Genomic DNA, 26,638 nt, shown 5'->3' with positions numbered 1-26,638 from the left:
ACACACACACACACACACACACACACACACACACACACACACACACATATATATGCCATGAGTATTTTTGAGTAAGAAGCTTACATAGGATATAAGTTATCAAGAAGCTTGCATTTTTATATAAATTAGGAAGTCTTGGTGATATCATGTCTTTATTTTCATAATATGTCACATGGATTCTTACTGAAGGCCCACTAGACTAAATCTGCTATCACATAAGGTCTCCCCTACAGAAATGACTAAGGGGAATTTGATGAAAAGTAATATGATCTTTTTCAGGATTCATTTGAGAGCTGTCATATAAATGGATAGATTATATTTCCTGAATCCATGCCAATAGCAGATATTTATTATGTAATTCCATATATTAGATGGGTACCCAGAATGTGTGCTTTTCTCAGTCTTATAGAAACCTATATTCTTTAAATCCACCCAACCCTACCCATCCACCTCTAGCAGTGTTAGTGCTTTGAATATTTGTCTAATGATTCATTTTAATCCAGGACATCTAGTTGGTCACAAAGACCTGCAGATGCTGCTTTTGAAATATCTCTCATATGTATCCCTTCAGCTATCTTTCAAGGTCATGTCCGCTTCATCTCCTGTCTGGATTATGTAACAATAATGGCCTGAGTGGTCTTTGATCCTCCTCTTTCAATTCCACCCTCACCTTTTGCACAATATTTTTCACTACTCTTTTATCTTACTTACCAAATGACTTTTAAAAGGTCATTCTGAGTTCAGTAACTTTTGATGGCTTTTCACTGTTTACAGGTCAGTTTATGTAGATTATAAAACAATAATTTTGGTCTGAATTTCCAGACTCTTAACAATTTGACAAGTTGTCCATATAGCCAACCTTATTTTCTTCTGCTGGAATAACTTTATTCTAGATAAATGGATCCTCTCATAGGTTTTCAAACACCTTATGAGCGTATCTGTTCTCATCTTTGCCTCCTATCTAAAATGTCTTCTCATCTCTCTACCTGACTTTTAAGCCTTCAAAGTTCAACTCAAATTCTGGCTTTTTAGTGACACCTTCCCAATTACCCCAGCCCCATTCAATTCTATGACCCACAAATCTATAACCCATAAATCTTCATAAAACGTAATTAGAATGTTTTTTCATAGGGATTTTTAACATTTTATTAACTGTCCCTGGTATTGAATAGTACCTCGCATATAGTAGGTGCTAAAGAAAGATTTCTTGGATAAATAAAGTCATTTTACCTTGCTTGTAACTCTTCTTGACTTCCCTTCTAGCTTAGAGGACAAAATTTGTATTCCTCAGCTTAGCTTCTGAGGTCTTTCAAAAAGTATTTAACTCTTTTTTTGCTCCCCGGTATTTGCCTTTCTAAGCCCCTAGTCGCTCTTGATAAGATCTTCACAAGCCATGTGCATTTCTATTTCAGTATCTTGGCTTATGGTGCTTTCCTGACTATAAACACTTGGCTTGTCTCTTTTCTGCCTATTTGCATTCCATAATCCTTATAAGGTTAAACTTAGATATCATCTCCATTAAAACACACTTCTCTCTCTCATTCAAATTCCTAAAGCATTTATACCCATACCAGCTAGTTTCTGGAAGTTAATCAAACTTACTATTTTTACCTGCTTTTATTGAAAATACTTTATTCTTTTTTGAAGTGAAATATATTCCTTGTCTTTTTTTAAACAAAGGCACAAAAATGTATAAAGAAAAATTTGAAAATATCCCCAAATCTCAGCACTATACTATAAACACTATATCACTTTGTGCATAATTGCCCTGAGGTTATGTAAGATACCAATGTTTGGTGAATGTGGATGAGGGCATATGGGAATTCTTTGTACTATTTGTGTAATTTTTTCATAAGTCTGAAAAAAAATTATACACAGAAATAGATTGATGAAGTAGTGCAGAGTTCATAAAATCATCCAAAGATATAGTGGTATTAATAATGTAGGAAGCAGTGCAAATAAGTGGGGAAAACTGGACTGTTCAATTAAAGGGTGATGGAATAACAGGCTGTCCATCTGGCAAAAAAAGATAGGCTATTCCCTCATATTGTACACCCAAATAAACCCCACATGGATCAACAAATTAGAAAATGATGAGGTACAAAAACAAAAACATGAGTGACAAGCGTTATACGCACGGGTTGAAATTGGCATGGTAAAGCCTGGCAAGAAAACTAAAAACCGCAAAAGGAAAGCACTGATAAATCTGAATGCATAAAAATTAAAGCCTATATACAAAAGGATAGAATGGGGAACACCATGAAGTTAAAAAGACAAGTGATAAACTGGGGGAACATAGTTGTAACCTATATAACAAGGATTGATAGGCATTTGGTAAGGTATCTAAGAGCTTGTGTTCTAGAGTAACATTGCCTGGGCCCTAAACTCTACTAATGATGAGACATAGGGAAAATTAGCTAACTGCTCTATACCTCACTTTTCTCATTTGCAAAATGGGAATAAGTCTCCCTTGATTCATGGTGCTATTATGGGCATTTAACATAGGTGAAAGCATCTAGTACCATGCTTGGCATATAATAATAGTATTAGTAACTGCTAAAATACATTGGGGCTTACTATGTGCCAGGTGCTGTGCAAGCCTTTTAAAATACATCATATAATTTAATCCTCACCACAACCCTTCCAATGAGGTGGGGGTACCATTATCCCCATTTTACAGACAGGAACCCTGAGATTTAGAGAGGTTATGTAACTTGACCAATGGCTAATAAGTGATAGAGGTAGGATTTGAACAGAGATGGGATTCCAGACCCACCCTCTGGACATTTTACACCACACCATGGCAGTTCTCAAGACAATTTAGTTGCCTTTTCCTTGAGTCTTGGGACTATGTAATCTTGACAGTTAATTGGATTTTCATGTCCCTCACAGTAGGTATATGAATTGAGCTCTTCACATGTATTTGGGCATGGTATATCCATAGGTTGCCATCTCAGAGAAAAGATGCCTTATAGATACTCATTCCATAAAGAATTAAACTCACTTTTGTATACTCTATAACACCAACTATAGTGTCTATGGTAGTTTTTCCATACATACTTCTTGGGGTGCTTTCTTTTGGTTTTTATCTTGAGAAAATTAAAAATCAGGGATGATTTTACCTTAGCACTCTGTACATTAAAATAGCTGAAATAGTAGCAAAGACAGGTGTTTGAGATACTAAACAGGAATAATTACTAGAAGTTGAGTTCTCATTCAAAAATAATTTCAGATTTCTTATTAGAAAATTAAATTGATTTTGTGTTTAGGGAGCTTTTTAACTTTTTTTATTTGTGAGCATAATTTATTCAAATCTTAGTCCACATTATAACAGAATAAAATTTCTTTTGATAGTCTTAAAATTGAATTGAAAACTTTTATGAACTTCATATATTTAAAGATAGAGGTTACCATCTATCTATTTCTTTTGATGGATTATAGCCAGGGTTTAATTTAGTTATTCAGAACAAATCTGAAAATACTTTTTGTATGGTATTAAACATTTTTGTTCATAGTAATATAGTGTTAAATCATTTAAAACCTAATTTGAAAAGAAAATAGTGAATCAGACTCATGATTTATGCTTCTTTAATCATGAAGAAGAATTGACTTGTAGGGACATGAAAGGTTTTAACTCTGTGCCTTCAGTGTGATTTATTAAAATCACTGGATTTCAAGGGAACACTTTTCTTGATTGAAATACCTTATTTATCCCTCTAGCTTTTTATTGATCCGTGATAAAGAAAGAGGGACATTAGATACCCTTAGGAGAAACCCTGTTTAATACATAGTAATGCCAGGGGCACCTCGGTGGCTCAGTTGGTCTGACTCTTGATTTTGGCTCAGGTCCTGATCTCAGGGTCCTGGGATTGAACCCCAAGTTGGGCTCCTCGCTCAGCGCAGAGTCTGCTTGAAATTTTCTCCCTACCTCTCCCTCTGCCTTCCCCCCCCCCCAACGCTTGCTCGCTCTCCCAAATAAATCTTTAAAAAATAATAGTAATGCCATATATAGTTAGTACTTAGCTTGTTGGCCACCTATCCTATTTCCTATATGGGTCTAAGTGTCAAATTAGGAAGATTCCAAAAAGGCCTCTGAACAACCAAAATAAGTATAACCACTTCCATTTAAAAAATGTCTATGAAGGGGCATCTGGGTGGCTCAGTCCGTTGAGCATCAACCTCTTGGTTTAGGGAGAGGTCTTGATCTCAGGGTGGTGAGATGGAGCCCCAGTGTAGGGCTCCACACTCAGTGTGGAGTCTGTTTGTCCCTCTTCCTCCTCCTCTGCCCCTCCCCCCACTCACATGTGTGCATGCACTCTCTCAAATAAACAAAATCTTAAAAAAAAAAAAAATCTGTGAAGAGTCCCAACGTCATCATCACCACCACCACTCTCACCAGCTCTCACATATTTCCCCTGTATTCTCACTTTGCCTAAATTCTAACAAACTTGGATACTAGGTTTCTAAGCCCATAGAAGTTTAGGAGGAGGAAGAGTGCTACAGGCAATCAAGCAGACAACCAGAGGTGACCACTGGCATTTGATACCAAGAAAGGCTACAGGAAAACTTTAAAAGCAGACATAAGAACGCAAAATTATAGCTATCTGGGAACATTTAATGCAGGATCAGTCATACCCAGGTTTCTCAGTCCTGAGAGCATCATTGTATTACAGAATTAGTATAATAAGAGACATCATAAAAAGATTAAATTATGGTTAGTAAATGTCAGCATTTACCAGTTTCCAGTATCCAGTCTGATAGTGGTATCTCATTCTTATAAGAGATAGGGATTTGGGCTTGGTAATTGAAGATTCAAGAGCCTCTACTTGCTCTTGCTTCATTAATTCAGTGTTAGGATCTGCTGGTCCTCCCTTTTTCTCCCATTTTCACCAGAAAGTCTGTGAATCCAGTTTCTGCCCAGGCCCTCACGATCTATGTTTTCTTGGCCAGGCTCCTATCTGAATTTAAGATCTCTCTGTAACTTCTGATGCAGGGTCCCATTCCTGAGGAAACATCTTCTCATGGATGCCTGAGCCTTGAGCTTCACTCTTGGGTCTGCCCATGCAGCCATATATGTTCCCTTTACCAGACAAGGTATTTCTCCCGCAGTAAGGAAGTACTGTAGGGTATCCATGATTAGTCAAATTTTAGAAACTCTACTTCACCCTACTTCTAGCTTTCTTCTTCATTCCCAGTGGGATGTCTTAACCAGAGCTAAATGCCCAACCTGATTTGGACCCTTGGGATCAAAAGATCCTATAGCACTAGATTTTTGTTATTATAGCAGAACTGAAATGAATAGGTAACTGTTGCTGCTGGTATCAGGAAGTCATAGTCAACATTGCTTTGTCCAGTAATGTTTAGTCCCCTTTCCCTTATGGAGTTTTCCAATAATGAGTATGTACTACATACTAGAAATAGTTTCACTCCAAAGAGATTTTTTTTTTTAATTCTTTGCTTAAGATAGTATTTCATCAGGTATACCAAAAATGTGACCAGTGCTTCTACTGTATCACTTGTGATGGTTTTCTGTATTAATACTTGTTAATGGTAATTGTCTTTTTATTTGATTGACTTATTTCGCTTAGCATAATACCCTTTAGTTCCATCCACATCATTGCAAGTGGCAAGATTTCATTTTTTGATGGCTGAGTAATACCCCATTATATATATATATATATATATATATATATATACCACATCTTCTTTATCCATTCAGTTATATGATTTCACTCATTTGTGGAATTTAAGAAACAAAACAGAGGATCATAGGGAAGGGAGGGAAAAATAAGACAAGATGAAATCAGAGAGGGAGATAAACCATAAGAGACTCTTAATCATAGGAAACAAACTGCAGGTTGCTGGAGGGGAGGTGAGGAAGGGGTAACTGGGTGATGGACATTAAGGAGGGCATGTGATGTAATGAGCACTGGGTGTTATATAAGACTGATGAATCACTGAACTCTACCTCTGAAACTAATAATACACTATATGTTAATTAATTGAATTTAAATTTTAAAAAATATACTTGTTAATGGGCCAGTCTCCCTTTGTTAATATCAGATCCATTACTTCCCCTGCTGGTAGTCATGGCCTACCTGGAGTCCCCAGTGTTAATTAAGAGGTGAAGATATTTTGAAGGTATATCAAATTTTGTACTGCGTTTAACCTAGTGTGACAGAACAGCTTCGCAGCACTCTGTAGGCTACCCAACAGCTCAGAGGCTGCAAAGGGCTTTATTTACCCTCCCTTGTTGATATATGAGGCCTTCCCTTTTTCTACCTCTGTAACCATAAGACTGGCCACATCCAATTTTATATATATATACACACATATGTACATTTATATACACACACACATCCAATTTTATGTGTTTATTATATATATATAAACAGATATACAGAATATAGTATTTCTTCAGATGCTTAACCATCCCATTAGTATTATCTGGAAAAGGGGAGATTACTTCCTTGAATGGACTTTGGTGGTATGCCCCACTATTTGAGCGTAGGTTTATGTTATAGGATGGTTTAGACTCTCTTCAGTTTTTCCTTTGCCAGTCTTAGAGTCAGTTTTCATAATTTTTTTTCCTTTGGTCCATTTATTACCTCCATAAACTAGCCTGAGACTCTCCCTAATAGGCTATATACTCTTTGCAGGCAGGGATTAAATGCTTTTATCTTCCCACACCAAACACAGTGCCTGGATTCTTACCTTGCATGTTGTAGAAGCTTTACAAATGGCTTACTGGTAAATTAATTAATTATAAATGAGACTTCTGGATAGCTTGTGTCTTATTGAGCTTCTAATTGTTTCTTCAGCAGCATTAGCTAGAAAACTCAATTTCCCAGGAGCTATGCTTTATCTTAGTTAATGCTGTTTCAGAGAAGGACTGGGATTTTGTCCTGCTGATATAAAATTTTGATTAAATGGAAACAGCAGTTTATTTCTCTTTTACTAATATCTCCACATAAAATACCATTTGTTAAATGGAGGTACAATTGGAAAGGAAAGGTTTTCTCAAGTTATTATAACCAAGACATGATACAGTTTTAAAGTGATTTCTACTTCATATGTAGGGCTCACTCAGTTAATGTATCCACTTATTAGGCGTTAGGAAATTTTGACTGAGGAACGAAGTTAGGAAATAGAAGTGCAAACATGGAAACAGAAAGAGACTGTATAGTTTGAATAAGTTAATGCTGCTCTACCAAGCCTAATGTTCTCTTTTTGCCCTTCCTCATTTAGTAACGAGGCCATTTCCCCCCAGTATATTAACTGTGGCCTAGGAGTGAGTGAAGACATTTGAGCTGCTATGTTAAATCACTTCAGGACATTGGGAGTAGGAATTTGCAAATCATTGCTTAAGGGAACCAAATAAGAACTTAAGAAGAGTTCTTACTTACTAAAGGGCCAATATAAATGAAACTGGGATGTCTTAATTCAGTGTGTGATCTCCATGTACCTTAGTAACTCTTAGATTCTGAGTCTGATTCAGATAGGGCCACTACTAACCCATTTGCCTTTGGGAAAATTAGAAAAATGTGCCCTTCCTTGAGGAAAATCTTTGAGTATGTTATGTACAACTTGAACAATCCTATGAGTTGAGGCCTGAAGAAAGTGGGACTATGGATGAGTACCCTCTCCAGCCTTGTTTGGTGATTCTGGACTCCCCCCTCCTGTAGGGAAGGGAAAAAGAAGGAATGGGAATGAGGGGATGGAGTTGAGGAGAATTGGCTTCGGTATTTAATCAGCAGTACCCAACTTCAGTTCACCCAAATGGTGGTTCCATAAGCAAAACTTATTTGTAAATCAGGGACCAGAACACCTACATTCTATTAAGAATCATACAGAATTGCTGCTGAGAGGACATGCCCCTTTGTCTCAGTGGCAGAACAGAAAACGTTCCCCATGGCTTTAGGTTTCAACTGGGAGACTGTCTTGCTTCTCCTGCTGTCACATTTGTCTCATAAAACTTCACAGGTGTCTACTTTGTGAATACTGCCCGCCCCCCCTCCTATGGTGCTCTTGTGCTACCCTGATTCACTTTATATAGATGCATGTAGCATTCTGTTAGTACTCAAAATAATACAATGTTTCTATATTAAAGTGAGCACCTTAATGTTTGAAGCAGAATCTTGAGCATTTTTCACTTAGAGTTTCCACATTTTACTTATATTAATGCTTATTTTTTTATACTTCTGGTTTTTTAAGTAGAACGTACCTGAATAAATTCAGACCATATATTGTAAAATGGGAAAGCATGTATTAGTTATCCATCCTCTAATTGTGTGGTAGAACTATATAGCCCCCTGAATTTCTCCCATCCAAGTACTAACCAGGCCCGACCCTGCTTAGCTTCCGAGATCAGATGAGATCGGGCGCGTACAGGGTGGTATGGCCATAGACAGCCCCCTGAATTTCTGAACAAAAAGCAACATATGCTCCTTTTAGGGCTCTGAGTCTGTTCAGGACTTGCTAATATGAGCTAGGAGGTAGGAGAGAGAGGCTTTCTAATGCCAGCAGTGTTCTAGAGACTCAGTCGGGAGTTTAAAGCCCTTAAAGACCTCAATCTCCCACCAAAATACAAATCCCGATATAAGGTTATTCTTATACTTAGCGTTAGACTGGATTGTAAAGACTAGTCTAATAAGCTTTTGTATAGAAATGTCTTTTAGTGACATAAATTCACACTGAGAATGAAATTTCACCATGAGCTTTTTATATAATCTTTTATTTTTAAGTTTTGTATTATGGGAAATTTCAAACATAAACAGAAGTGGAGAGAACAAGATAATGAGCTCTTAGGTAACATTACCCAGCTTCAGCAGTTAATAGTTTGTCAACCGTGTTTCCTCTAGAGGCCCCCTCTTTTTCCTTTGCCTTGTAGCATCTTAAATTTCAGACATCACGTCCATTTACCTGTAAATATTTCAGTATTTGTCTCTAATTTATAAGGCCTTGTTTTTAAACATAACCATCATGCCATTATAATACCTATAACATTAGTAGTAATTCCGTACATCATCTAATACTCTTCCACATTCAGATTTCCCTGATTGTCTCAAAAACATCTTTTTACAGATTGCTTGTTCAAACTGGAATCCATGTACATATGTATTTGGCTGTTTGTATCTCTCAGGTTTCATTTTTTTCTATATTAATAAATTTTTATGTTTCTACATTTTCTTTTAATTTATCAAGGAAGCTTAAAGGAAAAATTGGTACCAAAATTAATGTGTTAGGCTTTATCTTTAAATCATCAACTTGTATATTCTTTACAGTTTCAGATCCATATATGCTTAATGCCGAAATGTGAAAGACTGAGAAAATGAAAAAACAAAAAAACACACACAAAAAAAGGTTTTCCTTTTGTAATTGAAAAACAGGCATGAATTGATTTTATTACTCAACAGCAGAAACCAAATGCAGAAATGTGGCCCCCACCCTTTTTGAGTTCAAATAGGTCTGTATTAAATAACATTTTAAAGCTATGTTATAGTTTGACCTAACCAAAATATCACTTTAATTATGAACAAAAAATTTCTAAGTAGTGACCCCTTGGCTTCTGGGATCTTATCTTTTTTGTCTTTCAGATTTGGGGTTTGTATTTCAGCATAGAAAATTCAAACTGAGACAATATTTTCTTACCAAATGTGTGAATGTTTGTACTCCTTTACTGTTACCAATTAACATAACTAAATGGCTTGTTCATTTGGTAGTATTCCCATTGAGTTTACTCTGATATCTCAAAAGCATTGTTTTTTGTCAAAACGGTTGAATCATATATTTGCTTCTTTTTAAATGCTAATTTTGCCATTCTACCAGGTTTGTGCTTTGTTTTCTTGCAACATGGCTAGGAGGACAGAGAAGAACTTCTGCCACTATAATTTTGACACTACCCTGCTTGATATAAATTGTGCAGTCCTGCTAAAATGCCTCAAAATTTTACTGTTTCTTTTTATAAACTCTCAATCTTGTGATATCTTTCCTTTCTTAGGATATGAACGAGTCTGCCAAACAAGAAGATATTTTGGAATCCACAACAGATGCTGCAGAATGGAGTCTCGAAGTAGAACGTGTACTACCACAACTGAAAGTCACGATTAGGACTGACAATAAGGTATAGAGGACAGAATACATTCTGTTCAAATAGAGCTTCATAAGGCAATTTCAGGGTCAGGGGTACTCCCAATTACATGAATGATTTAAGGTGGTAGGATTCAGCTTCCAGTGTTCTGTCTTAGCAGAGATTTAGCAGATTGTTGTTGAATGAATCAATAGTGTAATATTAAAGAAGGAAACAGAAAGCAATAGATCTTTAAAGTCGTTTGGAACACTTGTCATGTTTCCTTGGGATTGAGGGGCATTTTCTCAATACATTTTGATGTATTTTCTTAGAAATCATATTTTGTTTAAGTGAATAGTGAACAAAATTGGAATTTCATGACTATATACCAACTGATTATAGTTAGAAAATGGTTTTGGAACCCTGCTGGATGGCAGAACAGAAGACATCCTTGAAGTTGCCTTACATAATCTATTCAGTATATATGATTAAAAGTCAAGTAGTAAGCAAATAATCAAAGCATTTGCATTAAGATTTGGGGATTGGGCCCAGATGAGCTGACCCATTTAATCAAGTTTCTGTTTCCTTTTTACCTACAATTTACAAGAACTTCAGAACAAACTAATAGGTGACTAGATAATACCGTTCTCATTAATACTATAATAATGTCTACAGAAGGGACTAGAGAGACATCTAGGTAAAGAAACTAAAGGGGTTTTTATCCTTGGAGGCTGGAGAAAAGCACCAGCATTATGGAACAAGGTTCTAAGGAAGCTTGTTACTCTGAAACTGTGGTTCTGTATCTACCCCCAAAGATTTGCTGTTTTCTGAGTGCCTTGGAAATGAATTCATTCTCGGAATGTCTGGATTTGAGCTTGTAAAACTGTGTCCTAGAGAGGGTAAGAAGCAGCCTAGACTCCTCGGGCAGTCCTAGAATAGGATAAGGACAGCAAAGGTCTTACTAGACTGAGCAGCTGTAAAGGTAAGTGGGCAAATCCTACAGCCTGTTTGCCATGTATTTACCCAAACATTATGGATAGCCATTATTTGACTACATTAGGGGTGAATTCTTTGTTTGCATATCTCTTATATGTAAACACGTGTTAATACAGATTTCTTCACTGATTTGATCTCTGTTGGAAGCCATAATTTGCAAAAATGTGATTTTTTTGGTAAAAATGTAATTTCTAATTCTTTAATTTTATAAGAAGAAATCTGATAAAATTAAAAATCACTGTTATTGTGATTCTAGTTAGAATAACATGTTAAAATAACCATGTAGTGAGGAACTCTCAGGTACATCTTAATCCCACAAGGAAGCAAGTTTAATTTATTTACTTTCAAGCTAAGTAAACTCTTGAAATCCAACATCTCATTTAGAGCCTAATAGGATCACACAAGAGTGTCTTTTTAAAGCATGGTCGTTGATCTCTATGTAATAGGAGTAACTGAATAAAGAAAGAGTATAAATGTAGCTTCTAACACATACAGTTTTACAAAACTAAGTACAGGTCAAATTCTACTACAAACCAATATTACAGTAATCAGAATCCTGGGTTCTTAGAGAGTCAATGATCTCCTGATTTGGGGAAGAATTAAGTAGGTGAAAGTTGGCCTCTTAGTCTCGTGCCATGTATTACCAGCCTTGATTTTATGAGGATATACTGTGCCAAATTAATTATACAGTCAAATTTTACAAGCAACATTCTGAAATGTCAGATAAAGTTTTGAAGGTTTTTTTCTTTATATGAATAGCATTTTGAATTTAGATTTTTGTGGTAAAATATACTGACCTAAAGTAATATTTGAGTGCTTTTTAAGAATTCTTCTCTAGATCATTTGGCCTTTGTGTCTAGTATTTCGCAAACTCTAAGTATTTCAGAGGTATCAAATGGGAAATACAGGTTTGGGGTCAATTCTTTATTCAGCTTTACTTAAGAAAAATAACATTATACATTGATTTGAGAAAATAAGGGGCTAATGAATAAAGAGATGTTTTTCATGCCTCAGAAATAAAAATAATCTGGTCATGAATGAGGTTTCTCACAGGCTCACTATCCTCCATCAGAAGAGGTTGACTCCTGCATCGTGGTAGATCGCATTCTTTCTCAACTCCTGACTCTACCAAAACCAAATTTGGTTTGGCCAAAACAATTATCTTTCACTCAACACAGGCTTTTTAGGACATTTAGAGAATTCAACATTGTGTTTGAGGGAAAATGAGTTTTTTTCAGATCAATGTGCTTTACTGATCACTGTTAGATTAATTTTTAAGTAGCATAGAGATGTGGGAAATAAGTAATAAAGGGCCTCCATTATTTAAATCCATTATAAAGTTATTGAAAATGACCTTGTGTTAGTAGTAAATAAGTCCCATATTTATTTAGCACTGGATCACATGTTTGTTTTGCTTTCTTTTCTCACAAATTCAGGTTATTCCTTGTATGCTTCCTGGCAGGTAATTGCAAAAAAAAAAAAAAAAAAAGTAAATCTCCTTTTCTGTTCTTTTTGCATATTATAGTATGTATGCTTTGATGAGATCCTCTCATATACTAATATTTTATTTTATATTCTCCCTAATGTTGTAATTAGGTTTTTATTGCTGGGCTAGCTTATCCTTTTTTCTAAAGGCACCACTTGTTACTGTTGACAGTTTTCAAAGAATGCAAACAAATTTTAATATTAGCTTAAACAAATTATAATTGGGAAAATACGTATGTTGCCAAAAATACAAATAATATGTTCCACAACTGAAGGTGAAGGACTTCTATCATATGTTACCTTGAATGGACCATATTAGTAGTTCCTTTTTTAGGGTTGGTTATAGAGAGTACTCCTGGTCATTACTTCTAGAGTGTGATATACCCAGCGACCAACTCAGATCTGCCCTAATTTGGAATAATGTGTCTAAACACACAGTCAGAAGTTCTGCCAAGAAAGTCAATAAATTCAGCCAAATCCTGGGTCATTCCATTCTAGTTAATGCCTCAGTTATGACCAAGTGAGTAAAGCTCTGGAGTCAGTTCCTTAGAAGGGCAGTCTGAGGACAGCTAAATTAGAGTAGATATCACTGCCACCTAATAAAATCATCTATGAGTATTACTAGTGCACTGTGACTATATATCTTGCACTTTTTGTTCTTTCCCTCCTTTTTTTCCTCTTTATATCTCTTTCCCTTTCTTCTTGTGTGTTTTTATGTCTTTTTTATTGTTTTTTGTTAGACCAGCAGTTGGTGCCTACAAGTGTTACATCAGTACTCTGGTGAAATTTAGAACTAAGAGCAAACATCTGTGATTATAATCAGACTAGACTTAAATCTGTAACTGGTCAAGAATTATCCTAATCTCAGTCTTTTTTTTTTTAAGATTTTATTTATTTATTCGACAGAAAGAGCGCGCGCATGCACAAGCAGGGGGAGCAGCAGGGAGAGGGAGAGGGAAGGCAGGCTCCCCTGCTGAGCAGGGAGCCTGACTCAGGGCTAGATCCCAGGACTCTGGGATCATGACCGGAGCCGAACGAAGGCAGACGCTTAACCGACTGAGCCACCCAGGCGCCCCTCTCTGAGTCTTTTTTAAAATGCACTTCTGTTTTTAATTATAAAAATAATATGGAAGCAATTCAAGGGGAAGAGGGATGGGCAGTATGCTATGAATTAGAAGCTAGTGATCCCACATTTAGTTTCACTATCAATTCCTGATTTATTGGGCCAGAGTTTCAGAAACCTAGTGGAACTGTGGTAGCCACAAAGATCAAGGGAAGGTAGAGCCTATCTCACACATCTTCCCTTGGTACCCAGAATTCACATTTCTACCATTTATTAGATGTGTGATCCAGCGCAAGCTACTAAGCCTCTCTGTGCCTCCTTCTCCGAATCTGTAAAATGGGACTAATTATATTACTTACCTTACACAGTTGCTGTAAAGCACCAACAACAGTGTCTGAGACATAATTAATGCCTAATAAATAAATGTTAATTATTGTTAAATTACAGTATTGTTATTATAATATTATTATGTTCTGTCATGGCCCTCTTATATTCAGTGCCTGTATCAGTATTCAGGAAGAGTTTACAAAATTTCTGTACTAATATTTCCATCATTTAAGGGAATATTTTAAAACGTCAGCATTATAGTCTTACATGGGAATAGAATCAGACTCACATAAGTAATCAGGCTCAAAGTATTCACTTTGGTAAATCTTTCCAGTTTTTTTTCCCTAGTAAAGGTATATATGATATGGTAATAATAACTGACATTCACTAAGTGTTTACTATGTGCCAAGTGCAGTTCTTAACACACTTCACATATTATTAATTCACTTCATCATTTCCACTGCCCTGTTAGATACAGATACCTTTTATTGCAGGGGTGGAGACTGAAACACAGTGAAGTGAAGTAACTTGCTTTTGCCTAGCAAGTGACAGATATTTGAACCTACAACCCAGGTTCTTACCTATTCCATTAGTGACAATATCCCATACTGGTTAAAAGCACAAATTCTGAATCCAGGTTCCTTGAGTACAAATCCTGGCTGTAATACTTGCTAGCTGTTGGACCCTGTGTGCAAGTTTCAACCACTCTATCTCAGTTTCCTCATCTGTACAATGGAGTTCATTATAAAACCTACCTCAAAGAGTTATTAAAGGGATTAAATGAATTAACTTATCTTAAGCACTTAGAATGGTGCCAGAAGAATCACTTAATATATGTTGACTACTATTTCTGTGTGCTTTTATGTGTATACAGTTGAGATTACACCTCTGTTTTTAAAAATATAGTAGTACATCATGAGCAGTTCCACACATCCTTAAAACTTATAAGCCATAACTTTAGCTGAGTGGTACGTAGCAGAGGTGGCTTAGCCAAGCTCAGCAGGTTGGGTCAAACCAGGAGGTCTAAGATCTTGGTGGAAGAATGGCCGGCCGGACAGAGTCATGCAACAGCTGATGGTTAGAATATGGGCAAGCATAAGGACCCTAAGATCTGAGAATACAGACCAATAGCAAGAAATGAAACCCGCCAGTGAGTCATTTTAGAGAAACAAGTGGTTATTGAGGGTGGAAGTACTTGGTGACATTTATTGGAAGATAATATTTTCCTTCATGATTGAAATATCTTTAATTCCATAATAGTAATTTTTTAAAACTTTTAAGTGAACCAGTTGACAATTGCTGGCTGGAATAATAATGGTAGTTGAGACTGAGCTGCCAAAGAATTCTGTTCCATAATTTCTGAGGAAATAAAAGACGTGGTTGCATATTCATATAGATTTCACTTTCTGTATTTTTTATTAATTTTGAATCACTAAATAATGCTGTTTCTCGAAGAAAATTAATCTATCTTTTTTAGTTTTCTTTTTATTATTAAAAAAACAAGCCTACATTTGACTTTGTGGAAATAAAGGAGATCACCTAAATGAGAGCAGACTATGTATTTAGGGCTTGCTATAGCGAGGGAGTTAGCCACCATCGTCTGCATTTGGCAGAGACTTAAAGGCACGCAGGAGTATTTAAACGATTTATAGTGGGAGAAAGAGAAGCCTTCAGCAATGTTCAGATAGGACTGGAGATTTGGAGGCAGGCTAACGAGAAGCAGGGCCTCCTATGTGTCTGGTTCGGAGAGGATATGTGGCTTTGGCTGGCTGGTTGTACATTGGGAGCAGGTGGGTGAGGAGAAAAACTGGGGAAGCCAGCAGTTACTAAGTCCTGACCATTTTTTGGCCAATTTCACTCAGAGGTTATGGTTTGACTTCCTGGACTAGTTGCTGCAGATTGTGGGTCAGAATTTTTTTTTTTTTTTAAGATTTTATTTATTTATTTGTCAGAGAGAGAGAGCGCACAAGCAGGGGGAGTGGCAGGCGGAGGAAGAAACAGACTCCCTGTTGAGCAAGGAGCCTGATGTGGGACTTGATCCCAGGACCCTGGGATCGTAATCTGAGCCTAAGGCAGACGCTTAACGGACTGAGCCACCCAGGCGTCCCAATAGATCAGAATTCTATTTTATATAATGGCCTGGACATTGTTCTGCATTCGTATATTCAGTCTCTCAGCTTCATCCATTGAACCGAGGGAAAGTGGCTTCTTAAAATGATCAGTCTTATCAGTCTTTATCAGGAGAATGACTTTTTTTCAAGTCAAGGGTTTTTACCATAATAGAAACCAAGTAAACATTAATAATATTTATCCCTGTTCTCCAGAAATAAGGAAGAGCAGAAAGTGTGAAATCAGTTTTCAACTAAACCTTACATAGACCCTTTTCCTCAATTATACAGTATTTATTCCTAAACAATTGTATATTATAATGATTTAATATGAGGTGTTTAATGCAATGAACGAATGTTCTATCATGCTTTCATGCCCTGGATATTGTAATTAAAGTTTTGATTAATGACTTAAATTGATTTTTTTTCCAAATTATAATTAAATGTTTCCTGCTCTGTTGTTTTAAAAGATAGTTGGCTAAGTACACCCCCTTCATTCCTCCAAAATGTCTCCTACTCATTATGTAAATCTTCAGGTTCATTACAAGAATTTAGATAAAGAGATTATATATATTTTTTAAAGGCTTTGGAAGTACTACAGCATGTGTTTCTAATTATTTCAAGCCTTTGATTCACTGAACTGCTTTTTTACATCCTTACCTATTTTTCAGTGTCTAACTTTCTCAGGGTGCAGTTGTAAAAAGAACCTTAAACTTTAAATTTCAACTCCAAACTGGATTTTATTTTAACGTAAATAAACCATACAGGTATTGCCTTGGGTAATTCACAGCAAGAAACCTTTCTGCAAGAGTCATTGTGCTAAGGATGGAATCATTGCAATAGTCTTGAGCCCTTGGGCTCTCTAGTCACTGGGAGAGCTAAAACCTAAGAGGCAGAAGAGAGGCCTTTATTAATCAGCAGGTGGAATTCCATTTAAATGAACCTGGAGGGACCACAGAATTACTATATTAGATTTAAGTCTGTTCAAATTGGAAGCCAAATCCTGCAGAAAATGTACAATAGTAGGCTTTCTCTTTTTACTGTTACAGACAAATCTGTATCTGGAAGCAAGACGAAGGAGGGTATTTTTCTCATTCCAAAACAGTGCAGAGAGTAACTTGCTTTGACCTTCTGCCATTGCTGTGTTTGGATGCAGTATAAGAAGAATGTTAATAAAATTTAGCTTTCTAAATATTTCTGACCTGCAAGGATTTATGAATTGTTATAGTTTGGAAATAAAGAGCATTTCTTAAGACTTGTACTCTGGTTGTTGGATAGGCTATATTGACAGGATTCTTGCATCCATGAGCAAAAAGGTATAATATATTCTGTGGGCTAGGATATAAGAATACAGCTTATGTATATATTAGTCATTAAAATGTGATTCTGCCTGTTATTTGAATAATGGAGAAACTACATTTATAATTTTTTAAGATTTTCTGGTAGACAGACCTTTTGTTGAGAAATATTCACATAAATAAAAAAAATAGGGCACCAAGTAAAAAAAAATCAGCTTTCACAATTACCAGTAACAAATGTAAATACAGGTGGCAATAAGTTGGTCTCCATGAGGCTCCATGCAGGAGTAATAGCTCCAATTACTGTCACAAATGTTTGTAATTGTATCTATTGCTGCCAGACAATAAATGCTTTGTAATATAGTAAGGCCATAAATGTACATGCTGCTGTTGTTTAAACAAAATACAATTTTCGGCAAATTTATCCTTGAAACACCTGCTATAATCAAAAAGAGGTGAATGCTATCAAAATAAACTGCCTAAATTAACTAGACACACATACATTTTTAGAGCAGCCTGCATGATTACTCAACTGCCACGTTGTCTCAAAGAATGAGGGGAAATATTCACTGATGGACATTTACAGGCGAGCGTTCTTTAAAGGAGACTACAAAAAACAGAGTATTGCTTTGGATTTTTGTGTTATTTTTAAAGCATGGTGTTATTTTGTGGACTTAAAGTTTTATTCACTGTTTTTTGTTTTTTTTTTCTTAAGCTGGTCAACTATTTTTTTTTTTTTTTTTCCTTTTTAGCATATGGGTCATGGACAGAGATCAGGATTGTGGAAAAGAATAGTGTGCTTAAAATTATATATGTAAAACTACTGCAAAGGGGTGGAGAAAAACCCAGCCATCCTTAAGCAACTGAAATGATTTTTAGCTGCTTCTGTCTCAGTCTTGTTGAACATTCAGGATATTCTGTTTAAAGATAGTTGATGATACCTTCCTTCCTATTTACCCTGAGTGTGATAATGTTTCCACTGGATCGGGGAAAGGTTTCATTTATCACAGATCGAAATAGGAGAACAAGTGTTTTTGCTTTAGAGATTACCATCAACTCTAAGTAAAGAGCATCAACAGTGGTAGCAGATTTTAAGGAAATAACCAATAAAGAGCACATGTTATAGAAACACTGCAGAGGGAAGTTACTAATGCCTCACAGCAGATATACCTCAAATAGACACTTGTGATTGAGAGCAGTGAATTAATATATATTGATTATAATTAAAATTTCTAGACTGCCTAAATATTTCATTATTGCAAAGTATGATTTAATGTTTCCTTTAAATCACTTAATGTAAAAGCATGAATTGAAACAGAAACCATTTGTCATATGGACCTTCCTATGAAATGTACTTTTTAATTGGTTTGATTCATTTTTCCAATCAATGATATTAGAGTAGTTCTCACTATCACAGTGTTTTATTATTAAATTTCTTAATATGTGGACAAATTTTACTCCCCTAGCCTTTATCCCATTTTATTTGATTGTTTCCTTATGCCAAGGTAATGACTTACGTTTCTTGGTTCTTCAAATATGCAGATGGCTCTATTTATTTTTTCAGTTTTTTTTTTTTTTTTTTTTTTGAATATTGTATGAGATCAAGGTTTTGTTTAGTAGATTCTTGAAGTTGAGCAGGACTGTCAAGGCTCTCTCTTCCGGCTATGCATCGTGGTTACTCAGCATCCTGTGAAATAATTACATTCTCACTTGGCCTAAGAGTGCCCCTGCCTTCACAGGAGGGCCCCCACCCACTCCCCGTCTGCCTTGCCTGATCACTTCTCTGAGCTTGTAACTCCTTCTAAAGTCTAGAAACCCTCACTCAGGAGATTTCTGTGGCCATATAAAAGGGGTGTGGATGGAGTAAGCACGAATAATAAGTCAGAGTCAACATATGAAAACACCTTAGTAACAGATGGTAGTCAGTAAAGGTCATCTTTTTGTTTTTTTGTTTTGTTTTGTTTTGTTTTGTTTTAAAGATTTTATTTATCTGACAGAGAGAGACAGCGAGAGAGGGCACACAAGCAAGGGGAGTGGGAGAGGGAGAAGAAGGCCTCCCGCCGAGCAGGGAGCCCGATGTGGGGCTTGATCCCAGGACCCTGACATCATGACCGGAGCCGAAGGCAGACGCTTAACGACTGAGCCACCCAGGCGCCCCAGTAAAGGTCATCTTTGAGCACACAATTAGAAATGTAATTCTTTAACAAGGTATTTTATTTAGAGATTATGGATCTCCAGTTTCAATTCAGCTACAGGCAGGTGTGAGAATACTAGTGATTGTTATGATAGTCTTTGCTTACCCTCTATGCACACTGTCTTCTTCTCTACAACAAGGGGAATATCTAGAAAGCAAGAACTTTCCTGAGGAAACTCGAATTTCCAGCACTAGTGGATTCCCATACTCCCTGCAACAAATATACACATACAACATATACCACACACATACATACTCAGCCCCTCTTAAGTCGTATATTTAGTTCTTTGAACGCTTACAAAGAAAAATCCTGTTTTCACACCACAAGTGTGTACCACAGAAGACTTTAAGCTGCTGGCAATGAAAGAAAAAGGTCACATTAAAAAATTCAGAAAGCCACATTCTGTAATTACCTCACAACCTGATGGGCATTTTTCATTCAGAAAGTAATTCAATCTCATGAAAAAAATACTTGATGGATGATCTCTCTCACCTCTCTTCTCTTTCTCTCTCTCACACACACACACACAAACACGTGCACAAATGTGAGCCATGGTGAAGCTACAAATCAACAAGTAGAACAAGAAGAAGAGATTGCAAAACCGCTTGTGCAAAGTGGCAAAAAGAGAATATAGATAATGTTCTATTATTAGGGAAAGGAGTGTTGTGGGTGGAGGAGGGAAATCCGCTGCTCTTCTCCTTGCATTGAAAGCATGATGAATTATCGACCTGTCCCAGCAACATTTGCTACAGTGAACTTAAGACATATGCAGCCACTTCTATCAAGCTGTCTTCTCTGCTTTTTTCACTTAACCTGATTCCCTGCCATCAGATTTCTGAAGAATTTTATCATTGACCATGGATGGGGCATTAAACATGTTACACGAACATCAGTATTCCACACTGAAATCTTGAGACTGATCACTTTTGGACTGCCGCTCACATTTGGCCCTACCTCTCTACCACTGCAGCTGTAGTTATAATTTTAATAACTAAGTCTCTCTCCCTATGGCTGAAACAGAGATGAACTCTCCAGATCCCCTTACAGTCAAGGACTTGCTGCCCAGCCACAGAGTGTGGTCAACAGACAACCCCTAGCTGTCTGCTCCTTTGATGGCAGAGAGCTTCCTAGCCCAGGTCATGCCCTTCCAGAGTAGCCCACATCTGGACTTATGTGAATTGTTTAAAGTATTATAAATAATACTGCTTTGAAAATTCTTGTAAATGTCTTTTGGTGAACATCTGTACACATTTCTACTGGAATTTCTACTAGGGTGGAATTGCTAGGTCTTAGGGTACGTATATGTTCAGCTTTAGCAGACCCTGCCAAATAGTGTTTGAAGGTGGTTATACAAATTTATACGCCTCCCAGCAGGGTATGAAAGTTCCAGTTGCTCCGCATCTTTATCAACATTAAGTATTGAATCTTTTTAAGTTTTGTCATAATAGATATGCTATGGTCTCATTGCCATTTTAATTTGCATTTCCCTGACGACTGCTGAAGTTGAACCCCTTTTCATATGTTCAACATTTGGATATCCTCTTGTCTTTTGCTATTGGGTTATCTGCTTTTTCTTTTGATTTATAGAAATTATTTTTATATACTCTGGATATGAGTCCTTTGTCAGGTATATGTATTGCAAATATGTACTCTTTAGCTTTTCTTTTCACTCTTATTGGTATATTATGATAAACAGTGGCCTGATTTTAATATACTCAAAATGATCTTTTTTGGGGAGAAGGGAATATGGCTAATATTTATGTTTTATTTAAGAATCTTTGCTTACCCCAGTGCTTTGAAGTTATTCTCCTATGTTTTCTTTTTAAAGCTTTATTGCTTTACTTTTTGTATTGAGTTCTATGATTCATCTAGCATTGATTCTTATGTATGGTGTGAGGTAGAACTCAAGATTTATTTGGTATACATACGTGTGTGTGTGTGTGTATGCAGCTGACCCAGTTTATTGAAAAGGTTATCTTTTCACCAGTGCACTGCTTTGTCATAAAAAATGAGCATGTATGTGTGGGTCTGTATTTGGACACTCTGTTTTATTGCACTAGTCTATTTGTTGTTCTTTCATACTACTGAAAATGGTATCTTTTTAGATTTTATTTTCTGTCTATTGCTGGTATATAAAAATAATTATGGGGGCACCTGGTGGCTCAGTCGGTTGAGCGTCTGACTCTTGATTTTAGTTCAGGTCATGATCTCAGGGTCATAGGATCGAACCCCGCATTGGGTTCCATGCTGGAGATGCTCTCTCTCTCTCTCCTTCAAATACATAAAATCTTAAAAAATATACAGTTCTGTGTATATACAAACACACATCTCCAGGAAACATGCTAAATTCACTTATTCATTCTAACAATAGGCCTATAGGTTGTTTTGCATTCTCGGTGTATATAATTATATCATCTGCAAATACCATCAATCTTCTTTCTTTCTTCACAAGTCTTATCCCTTTTATTTCTTTTATGTTGCCTTATATAGTGGTTAAGAACTCTATGTTGGATATAAGTGGTATTAGCAGGGAGAAAGCTGTCAGTATTTCAATTTTACCATTAAGTATGATGTTAACTTTCTGACTTTTATAAATATCCTTTACTAGGTTAAGGAGCTTCCTTTTTGTTCCTAGTTTGCTAAGAGTTACTACGAATGGATGTTACATTTTTTTCAAATGATTTTTTTCTTCATCTATTAAGAGGATCATATGATTTGTTTCCTCTTTTTTTTCCTCTCTTGCTATGGTGGATTATATTGATTGATTTTTGAGTATTAAACTAACCTTGCATTTTGGAATAAATGCAACTTAATCGTGATATATTATCCTTTTTATATATTACTGGATTCGATTTGCTGGTATTTTGTTGAGAATTTTTATATCTATGTTTACAAAAGATACTGATTTGTAATTTTTCTTGTTTTTTAGGTGTCTTTTTCAGGTTTTAGTGTAATGCTATCTAGACCTCATAAAACAAGTTGGCAATTGCTCTCCTTTTTTTTTTTTCTTTTCTGTTCTCTGGTATTTGTATAAAGTTGTTGTTATTCCTTAAATATTTGAGAAAAATTCACCGATGAAGCCATCTGGGTCTGGATATTTCTTTGTGAGAAAGTTTTTAATTGCATGTGTTTATCCTAAAACTGTTTTAAATTCATTTTTTTAATTATACAATTGATATATAAATACATTCTTGGAAATATTCAAATATTACAGATGAAACTAAAGTCTCCTTTAACCATTACCCCCTTAAAATTTTTAGTTATACTTCACTGCATTTCATCAGGGAAATGGTAAGTCATGATATCGTGGTCTCTGCCAGTTTACGCTCTACTGCTGACTTGCCTGTAAGCTTGGGCAGTCTACTTTAAAGGAGCTACGTCTCAATTTCCTCATCTAATGAGAGTTTTTAAAAGAATTGTATGTGATGATGTTTGGATAGGGCTTAACATAGTGCCTGACACATACTAGACATTCCTTGAATGTTAACATTGAAGCTATCATTAGATGTAAGAGGATCTCAGAATGGATGTGACTATTGGGGAACTACTCTATACCAAGGAAGGAAATAGAAAAGGTTTCTAAGTAGCCAAAATAGAAATCACAGAAAACTATGTACTAAAGCTCATGCATTTTATTTATAGGAGAGTCTGATAAATCCTTCTTTGGAATTTACATATAGTTGTTTCAGAGATGATTCTAACAAGGTTGGTAAAACAGACTGTTCATCCCCAGCAGATTAGAAGCAGCAAACCTCCTGTAGCGTCTAAGCTTTAGCAAAACAACTGAGCTAAGAAACATTTATTTAATGTGCAAACTCGCATTGAAAATCGTCAGTTTCTTGTATTCCTTATTGAAATTGGGTGACAAAGCAAGGAAATGAAAGAAGCAGGTCGGTGTAATGGAAGATCTGTAAGTGAGAGAAAGGACATTTGGCTTTTTGTAATTGACGTGGTAAAAAATCATACCACCTCAATTTGTTACCCAATCGGTGAAATGGAGGCACAAGATTTCCTCCCCAGAGTAATCTTGAAAACCCACAGAGAAAGTGAATTCAGGGGTAGAACAGAGGCCTGATGAGAAAAATGCAGTGAGACCCCTTAAATGCAGGGAGCCCATAAAAACCCTCGTAAATATTGTCATATTCACTAAAACACGACTGCAAAAACAGAACATTAAATTAAGATTCCATTAGTAATTATTCATAACACAGTTGGGGGAGAACCAGTAAGAATAGAGGGAAAAGGGAGGGTAGATGGCAGAAGTAACATTTTTGTGATAGAGAGCAATTCAAAATACATCCGAGCCTTGGGGCCCTGCTCCCGCTCTTGGGGGCTGGAGCAAAGGTGCCACTAGATCCACGGACTAGGAGACTCAGCTGTGCTCTGGCAGGGACTTTTCCTGAGCCCAGAAAAAAACATCCCTGCATACACCAATGTGCCTTCCTCAGCTTTGTTCTCTCAAGAGTCCTTTGGCTCTCCTCCTCTCCACACATAAAGAAGCTCAAACTTGGAGAAAAAACTGAGAGTTTGACATTTTACAAGTTGTAAATTAGTAAAACGTGTACACAGATAAAAGTTCCATTTGCCATCCCTAGCTCGTGTTTCGGTCTCTCTCTCCGCAGCAGTGTCAGAGAGGAGCTTGAAGCATTGAGTTGGAGATCCGGACAAACCAAGTGTCTCTGCATCATAAGTAAAGTTAATCATTCAGGGGTTGTGCTGTTGAAGTAAAACCCAGAGCTCCATGTAGTCTTGCTGGTCACCCTAACGGCTGCAGCTGGATCTCCTACATTTTGACATTATGGTATGCTGTGAATCACCATCTGCAGATATGCATCGCAATTCTTCAGTTTTTGAAAAGGGGAGAGATATACTTTGGCACTAAAGAATTTGGAGTGGGGAGGAGTACCTTTGCTGGCCACCTCAAAAGTGACAGAATTATACGAGATTTTGTATGAAAGGATTTTTAAAAATAGAAAGTCTAAAGAAATGATATACTGCATCATTATTAGTCTTCTCATTTCCTCGGAGAGAGGAAATGTGCTGGATTAGTGAAAAACTCAACTGCAATAGAGAGGAGAAATGAGCTTAATGAACACACTTAGAGCACTTTGGAACAGGTGACCAGTAAACTCCAGAGGCCCGTGTGGTCTCACTTGATATGTAACAAAAAAAAATTTTGGTTTACCTTAGATACTCTGCGGTATTTCATTTTATCATAAAGAAAAGCAGTCTATGGTATGTGGAAAATGCACTGGTTTGGGAGTGCTTTCCATTTTCCAGACATGAAACTTGAGAAAGGTCATTTAACTTACTTGATTCTTCGTTTTCCTCCTATACAATATGTATACATAGTCAGTTTTTCTGTATTGAAAACAAGCCCAAATCACAGTGGTTTATAATCATAATAACAACACATTTACTCTCACTCAGGACACAGGTCTGCTGATGTGTGATTCAGGGGCAGCTCTACTCCTGCTGTGTTCCATGTTTCTTAGTCCCAGACCCAGGCCGAAAGTATAACCCCGATGTGGGGCATGCCTATTATCATGGCTGAGAGAAAGGGAAAGCGGGCTGATGGATGCCTCTTACAGCATGTGCACAGGCCTGGCCTAGGCCATGCCCACTGCTATTCCACTGGCCAGAGAGAATCACATGGCCAAGGCCAGCATCACTGGGGCAGGGAAGTATACTCCTCCCACAGCTGGCCTGCAAATCACATAACCCTCTTACAGGGAAGGGTAGAAGTGAAAAAGAAGGGCTGAGAAATCGACTTAGCACTCCAAACCTTTGTGAGTCTCAAATAAGGAAAGGTGTATAAAAGTGCGTTGTAACCTAATGGATTCTCTACCAATATAAGGATTGCTAGCATTGTTGGACAGTTCCTTTTACTGTTTTATTTTGGGGATCAAGTCCTTCATCACTTCTTCATTCTTACCACAAACCTTTGTAAACTTTTTAACCATCTCCATTGTAGTTTTTTAAAAGCTATGTATTTTGCCTTTTATATTCATGTTTTTAAAATGTTACAAGTATGATCACTTATATTTTCTGCTGTAACTGTATTAAACGCCTTTCAAGAACTACTTGGGCATCCAGGAGGTTTTTGACTTTTTTTCCCCCTGATGATTAAAGTGATGATTAAAAATTGTCTTGTAGGAAATTTGGAAAATTTTGGAAGGATAAGAAATTCTAAACATCGGTATCCAAATTCCTGGCTTAATATATGCATACACATACAAATATACACAAATATTAGTTTTTACTAAATTGGACCAATAATAGTGTATTCCTTGGGGAATGTTTTTCCACTTTACTATATGTTGTTCGCGTGCATTTTTGCTGGGTAAGTTTGTATTGAAAACATGAATTTAACATTTCGATAGGCAATACATATATATTATGAAGCCCAATAATAAAACAAACACTCATGAACCCACTCCTCAACTTGAGAACTAGACCATTACGTGCCCTTGAAATTACCTGTGTAATTCTGCTGCTGCCCTTGGCCTCCCGTGGGGAACCACTGTCCTCACGTTTGCGTATTATATATTGTCATTAGCCGCTGCTGCTGCTTCCTCTTCCTCTTCCTCCACTTCTTCCTCCTCCTCTCCCCCCTCCTCCTCCTCTTCCTCTTCCTTTTTTGTTTTAGTGTTTTCGTATATGTGTATATCTCCAAACAACGTATCATTGAGCTGTGCTTCATTGTGAGCTTTATAAAAATGGTATCATACTGCATTATTTTTAGTGGTGAAATGGATATTACAAAATTAGTTTAAACTGTCCTCTACTGTTAAATATTTAGAGACTTAAATATTTACAGAGATGTTTTACCAAGAACTTGTACATTCATCTTTGTGTGTATCCCCAAATGTTTCCTTGAGAATAACTTCTAGAGGTGAAATTGCTGGGTTAAAAGGTTAGAACGTTTTTAAGCCTTTTTTTTTTTTTTTTTAATAACTGTACATCAGGAAATGTGTCCATCTAGATTTTAATTAAACAGGTTTATGTGGCAGATAATTATAAATCATTATTAGCTTTCCACTTTAAAAGGCAATAAGAATACATAAATATGTCCCAGTGGGTTATCATATTAAAAA

General features: G+C 36.5%; 1 protein-coding gene and 1 pseudogene across 2 annotated transcripts in view; one reads left to right on the top strand and one right to left on the bottom strand.

The window, feature by feature from the left end:
• Positions 1–26,638, top strand: part of IFT57 (intraflagellar transport 57) — a 55,924-nt gene that overhangs the window by 18,039 nt on the left and 11,247 nt on the right. For both annotated transcript variants that reach the window (XM_032406487.1, XM_032406485.1), the window contains exon 6: positions 10,001–10,123. In XM_032406487.1, coding sequence (XP_032262378.1) covers positions 10,001–10,123 — 123 coding nt within the window. The remainder of the gene's footprint in view (positions 1–10,000; positions 10,124–26,638) is intronic.
• LOC116634206 lies at positions 8,300–8,409 on the bottom strand (annotated as a pseudogene).

The sequence above is a fragment of the Phoca vitulina genome, unplaced genomic scaffold, assembly GCF_004348235.1.
Source record: "Phoca vitulina isolate PV1807 unplaced genomic scaffold, GSC_HSeal_1.0 scaffold8, whole genome shotgun sequence".
NCBI classification, from domain to species: Eukaryota; Metazoa; Chordata; class Mammalia; order Carnivora; family Phocidae; genus Phoca; species Phoca vitulina.
This window is presented reverse-complemented; position numbering and strand designations above follow the sequence as displayed.